Source organism: Sciurus vulgaris, assembly GCF_902686455.1.
Source record: "Sciurus vulgaris genome assembly, chromosome: 3".
Taxonomy (NCBI): domain Eukaryota; kingdom Metazoa; phylum Chordata; class Mammalia; order Rodentia; family Sciuridae; genus Sciurus; species Sciurus vulgaris.
The window spans coordinates 54612013-54618197 of NC_136463.1; the positions used below are offsets into that span (position 1 = coordinate 54612013).

The window sequence follows — 6185 nt, forward strand, 5'->3', positions numbered from 1 at the left end:
AAGCCTGAATTGTTAGAAACTTTTATTATTTGTGAAGCAGTTAAGTGCGCCCAAAATTAGGCAGTCTGGGAAAAACAGGCTTTCTTCGGGGCAAATCAGGGCCCCCAGGAAGGGGGCTTGCACTTCGACTTGAGAGAAGGCACATAACCAGGCCAGGCCCTCGTTGGGAGTATTCAGAATCCAAGGGGATTGCTAGTGACCACACCACCCCGCTCCACCAAGGCCCTGGAGATGCTTTTGAAGTTACGGAAGAGCTCCTGCTGCCGAGGGTCAGAGAGCAGAGCAGTCATGTTCTCTTGGACCCGGGTTGCAGCCTGTGGAGAGGGGAGGAGGGGTTCACACCTGTGCCTTGAGAGGTTCACACCTGTGCCTTGAGTCCTTCACCTACACTGGGTAGCCCCAAGGCTTACCTCAATACACCAGCTGTCACAGAGCATTTTCTCATGCTGGGCTGTGGGGTGGCCCTCACTCAGGGATCTTGAGGCCCTGGTGGGGAAGCAAGAGAAGATAACCCTGGGCTATGATCCTGGCCCAGCCCTACTGTGGCTCATGCCTCCCACCTGCCTCTGTCTCCTCACCTGGAGAGAACCACCACCATGGCATAGAGGTCTATGGCCCCATCTGCCAGACGCTGAAGCAGAAACTGCTCATCTGTCAGGTAGATTGGGGTAGGTATGGTTAGAATGTGAGGAAGGGGACAGCAAGGGTAGGGGGGCACAAGACAGAGCTTACTCACTGACAATCCCCTTCTTGTGCTTTATCAGCTTGGCTTCCACCACAGTGGCAAACTGCTCCAGACTCTGCACTGCCTGAAGAGATGGAGAATGGTCACAGAGCAGCTTACAAGGGCCATCCCCATCAACCCTTGCTGCAGACTGCCCTACTTCTGACCACTCACCAGCTCACCGCTCCGACTCAACTCTGGGTGGACCACTCCACTGAGACTCAGGCCACTGCCCAGACCTGCCCGCCTGGGAGGAAGCAGGAGAATGACTGGTTAGTTACCACGCACCACCTTGCCCTCCCGTGGCTGTCATGGCCCCTGAACTTACCGCCTCAGCTGTTTGCCTGCCTCTCCTAGCAGAAGGCCAACATTCCCAAAAGGATTCTTTAGGGCACTGCTGAGCCCAGAAAGTTCCTTTCCTTTGTCCTGTTGGGGAGGAATGTCCAATAGTCAGAACTATCTGTCTTCCCTACCTTCTCTCTCCAATTCTCTCTTACCATACAGCCCTGCAGAGCCACAAAGAGCCGAAGAATGTCATTTGTCCCCTCAAAGATCCGGAAGATGCGAATATCCCGGAGTACTCGCTCTACCCCAGGCTCCTAGCACAAAGGAAGACACAGCATAAATCCCTGTGATGAGATGTGCCTACTCATTCTGCCTGGCTACACCTTGCAGAAGACCATCTTGTACCTTCATGAAGCCCATGCCCCCCATGATTTGGATGCATTCGTCTGTCACTTTCCAGGCTGCCTCCTAGGGACAAAGAACTAGATGAGATTATCTTGGAGCTCTCAAACTAGACTCCCCCTAGTCATGCCTGGGTCCTCACCGAGCCAAAGATTTTGCTGATGGCAGCCTCTATCTGGAAGTCTGTGGATCCCTGGTCCATGTTGGCACTCAGCATGTAAGCCATGGACTGAAGTGGCATGGTTGGCACATGGGAAGGAAGTTGAAAAGGGTTACATCAGACTCAGCCTCAACACTCAGATCTCAAAAACCAAAAACCAGGTCTGACTAGCTCATGGCCCTTGTATTCACCTTCCAACTGGTCAGGTCAAGCACATGTAAATATTTGGTCCTCTGAGTTGGTGCATTAGGGGATCCAGGCACTGAACTTCTTGAAAGGAGTGAAGGTAAAGGGTGGACTAGGGGTAGAATTAACTTGTGCTATTTCTGGGAAGCACCTCAACAGAACATCATCACTCTCCCCCTTCAAAAGCTGAGTTGGCTATGCCTCCCCGCATCCCCTAGGGCATTGGTGTAAAGCTGGAGACCCACTGCCCCAGGTGCTGCTGGGGGTTGTAGTCTGACCCAACTGGGAAGAAAACCACAGGGAGAGGGGCACAGGAGGCCCTCACCTCAGTCACATACTGCAGCATAGCCATTCGGGCCAGCTTCTCCTGGATCAGCCCAAAGTTGTGAATTTTGTCCCCAAACTGGGTACGATTAGCAGCATGATCCACCTAGAAGAGGGCACACATGTTCCACTGTTGTCTGCTGTCCCCAGGAGAGGGCTGGGCTTGGACTGGAGGGATGGACTTTTGCCACAACCAAAAGTTCAGTCCACATTGGATGGAGACCTAAGCTAGCAGGTCTGGAGCTGCTGGCAGGGGAGGGGTCTTTGGTGTAGGGAGTGCCTGCAAGGGAACATTGATACATGGAAAAGGGGATGTTGTGATTCATTCAAGCTAGCTAGGAATACAGGTAAGGTACTCACTGCCTTGGCAATGATGGCTTTCATGGTGCCTGCAAGGGTTGCAGCCATGCCGAACCTTCCATTGTTGAGGATGTGCACAGCAACCTTGAAGCCGCCCCCTACCTCACCCAGCACATTTTCTGATGGCACCCGTACTCCATCAAAGTACACCTCTGCTGTATTTGAGGCTTTGATGCCCATCTTCTTCTCAGGTGGCCCACTGTAACAAGGCAGGAAAACTGAGGTGTGAACAGGTTTCCATAGGGTAAAAGGCCCCTACATTCCTTAGAACCAGAAAGAAACTGCAACTAAGGGTAGAGGTAACACCGCTTGCATGTCCTGTGGGCTACAGAGGCCTAGCTATGTCCTGCTACCCTGTGTTGGACTTTGTTGCTGAAGCCAAAGTTTTAGGTCAGTTCCACACGTATGTATGTCTCAAAAGAAATGTGATGCCCACCTGCTTTGATTTTTGCACCCCTCCCCCCATAACTTACAACATCTGTTTTCTCTGGAGCTCAGTGCTACTCTCAGCCCTTGGTCCTTCCTCTTCCTCCCCAAATTCACTTACTGGGTTACACCTCCAAAGCTCCTCTCCACCACAAAAGCTGTGATCTTCTCCTTCACGGTCCCTGTGGCTGCATCTGTAACTGGTGTCTTGGCAAAAACTGTGAAAATATCTGCCAGGCCCCCATTACTGTGGAAGAATGAGGAGGTGGTCAAAGTGGGGAGAGCTCAGCAGTGGGGAGTGGAATTGGGTTGAGAGGGCAAAGAGGGGAGAAATAGGAGATTGCCTGATCCAAATCTTGCTTCCATTGAGGGTATAATATTTTCCACAGGGGCTGGGCACAGCAGAGCTTCGGATGGAGGCTGCATCTGATCCACTTGAGGGCTCCGTTAGACAGAAAGCGGCCAAAGTCTCCCCTGTTGGGGAGAGGGCTTTTTCACCAGGAGTCCTCATGGGCATCAAATTCTTGAATCCTCTTTCCCATCCCCTCAGGCAGCTCAATACCTCTAGCTATATCCAATTTCTTTACATTTTCCCACTAACTCTGATGCCTCCCTGTAATCTCCCAAATGATGTGCCTTACTTTGTGGTGATCCAAGCACCAACTGGCCTAGTCTGTGCCAAGCCCAGGACACCCTTAATCCAAGTCTTTTAGGATTGCCTTACCAGATGCCACTTTAGGGAGATATTTTTCTTTCTGAGCCTTTGTGCCAAAGAGCAGGATGCCTTTGAAACCGATGCTCTGGTGAGCCCCCAGGGTAACACCCACACCAAGGTCATGCATGCCCACGATCTCCGCCAAACGAGCGTACTGGAGGGGAAGCAGGCATCTGGGGCTGTAACTGGTTGTGTGGGGGACCTGCCCTTAAGGGTATGGGCAACAGGGCAGGGCCTAAGCCATCTTCAGAGAAGAAGGGAACTGGGATCATGAAGAGGGCACAACAGGATGCTGGCTTTTGTCCTAGGTCTTGGTTGGAGGGAGACTTCCTATTATCCTATCAGAAAATGCTGCCTTGTCAGGCAGTCCACAGGATTTGGAAACCAGGGTGAAATCCATGGCCCTAGGGGACTGCATGTAGATTGTATTGTTTGGAGGGCTGGATGGCATACACAGCTGTGAGTCACACTCTCACAGGCCTGTAGGGCAGTTGCCTGAAGAGACCTTGGCTTTAGGGATGAGGAGGGGGCTGAATTGGCCAGGCTGGAATAAGGTGGGATACTGAGAAGTAATGAGAAGACTCCCCTCACCTGGGTGTTGCAGAGGCCCACACCACCCAGCTCACTGGGCACTTGCAGACCAAAGGCCCCCAGCTCCTTGAGGCCCTGCAAAGTGGTCTCCTCCACCCTCTCCAGAGTGTCATTCTTGGCAGGATCATTCACCTCCTGGGTAAGGCACAGGATCCTAAGTCCAGGCTTGCTTGCTTTTAAGCATTTCTGCCCACCCCACCAGAGACAAAGCCCAGTCATTCTTCACCTTGAAGAAACGGGCCACAGGCCCTACCAGCTCTTTGAGGAACTGTGTCTGCTCTTCACTGAGTACTGCAGAGATGGGGAGGGAAGACAGATCAGTCAGGTGAGATTGGCATGAGACTGCCCTGTTCCACCCGGTGCTACCCCTTCCCTTACCAGAGGGGTATGGGAACACCTGGTCAGTGGTGAGCTGGCCTTTGAACATCCCCACAGCAAAGGACTTAGATTCCTGGGCAGGGAGAAGAGGGTTTCAGGAAGCTGGTTGGAGTAGGCCTATCCCTGGTTTAGGTCCACCCGGCCTCAGGTCACATACCGCCTTGGTTTGTTTTTCCCTAGTGGAAGCGTCAGAGGAGAGGGAATCTGACTTGTCCAGAACGGCCTGGAGAAAGGAGTGGTTAGCTAGGCTGGGGAAGGGGTTTTGGTGTGTCAAAGAAGAGCTGGTTCTGGGGGTTGGGTGGACCTGGTGCCCTTCCCCTAGTTTCACCCCAGGGCACCCTGGTTTGCCCTTTCCCCTACTTTCGGAGCCAGAGTCAGCAGGTGAATGGGACGAAGAGAGTGACCCCTGCTGGTGTCAGCGTGGTGGAAGCCTAGTTGCAACCTCACTCCCACACCCCTTCCCAAGGCTGCTGTCACTAACCTGAGCGGCCCCACTGGCATAGGGTCGCTGAGCAGTGCTAGGCCGGGGCTGCCCCTGGAGTGCACTGGGCTGCAGGCTGTAGGGGGAGGGGGTTCAGTACTGGTCCGGTCCCATGGTCCGCCGACCCCCGTCCCCGACCCTCCTGTCATACACAGACCTTCGGCTCCCCAACCTCAGCAGCTGCCGCCCCACGCTCGGAGTCATTCGAGTCGTCTGCATGTCCGATCCTCTCCGTCCGCCACTGTTCGGAGCGCTGACCTCGGTCTCGCGTCCCGCCTGCCCAAGTCTGGGGGCCGGGTCCCTGACTCATCCTCCACAATGCACCACGCGGTTGTAGGCGGGGCTTCCGGGCGCCAGGGCATCTTGGGAGTTGTAGTTTCGGGCGATCCCAGCGCCTGCATTCTGGCTGACCTGGCGTGATCTCCAAGTGTCCCTTGTCTCTTCCTAGCCCCTTCATCTCGCCTATCCGAGCTAGAATATAGTCTTCTAAAGGGGTGATGGAATAGAACGGACGGCAGAGGGAGGAACTCAGGCGACTGCAGCCAGAGGGATGGAGGTAGATTGGAGGGAGGACTTCTTAGGTGGAGTTAGAAAGCAGAAGTGGGAACAGAAAAACCTAAGGTAGATGTTAGAGTCAGAGGCGTAGAAAGACCACTTCTCGGGCTCCTTGTGAAATCCTAGTGGAGGGTAATTGTAGGGAGGGAGGGACTCGAGCTGGAGATGTGTCCCAAGCAAATTTTCCTGAGACCTAGGAGGTGTCACTGATTCTCAAAACACCTAAAAGTGCACAATAGGAGGAAACTCCTGAGTTCATTGCCTCTCCCTTACCGCCTCTGAGAGAGAGTTTCCTTGACATCCCTCTGCTATGTTTCTTTTACAGAGCTCCTGTGCCCAGGCTAGACCTCTGGGCAAATGGATTCTTCCCAGGCCTAAGAGGAACTGTAGAAATTCTCATGCTCTTGTGCCCCCTCCCCAAACTTCTCTGACTCAAGAAGTCCCAAGAAATACATACCCCTCTTTCTTCGATTCTTACTGGAGTCAGGCCTGGGAAGGAGAGAGCTGGGTTCAGCTTCCTTTTTTTTTTTTTTTGTTTGAGCTTTGGGAGCTTTTGTGGGGAAGTCCCTCTTTCTGACCCCTCAGGAAACTGTAGCTT

At 53.3% G+C, this 6185-nt stretch overlaps 1 protein-coding gene across 1 annotated transcript; it reads right to left on the bottom strand.

Annotated features, from left to right (window-relative positions):
• Positions 1-5: 5 nt before the first annotated feature.
• ACADVL (acyl-CoA dehydrogenase very long chain) lies at positions 6-5348 on the bottom strand. The gene is made up of 20 exons (XM_079133608.1): positions 5190-5348; positions 5033-5108; positions 4709-4774; positions 4552-4624; positions 4400-4464; positions 4174-4308; positions 3592-3736; positions 3212-3341; positions 2989-3114; positions 2442-2640; positions 2083-2187; positions 1554-1640; positions 1415-1477; positions 1222-1323; positions 1053-1150; positions 899-971; positions 737-809; positions 579-651; positions 411-486; positions 6-314 (listed from the first exon to the last, which is right to left on the bottom strand). The coding sequence occupies exons 1-20, from the start codon at positions 5249-5251 to the stop codon at positions 174-176; spliced, it is 1968 nt and encodes a 655-aa protein (XP_078989734.1). The 5' UTR covers positions 5252-5348; the 3' UTR covers positions 6-173.
• Between the last annotated feature and the right edge of the window lie 837 nt (positions 5349-6185).

Excerpts from the sequence above, each read along its gene's own strand:
- ACADVL (XM_079133608.1), bottom strand. The coding sequence starts at position 5,251 with ATGCAGACGACTCGAATGACTCCGAGCGTGGGGCGGCAGCTGCTGAGG. Across the intron at positions 4,625-4,708 it reads GGGAAAAACAAACCAAGGCG|GAATCTAAGTCCTTTGCTGT; the intron begins GTATGTGACCTG and ends CTCCCTGCCCAG. Across the intron at positions 3,737-4,173 it reads TGGGCCTCTGCAACACCCAG|TACGCTCGTTTGGCGGAGAT; the intron begins GTGAGGGGAGTC and ends CTTCCCCTCCAG.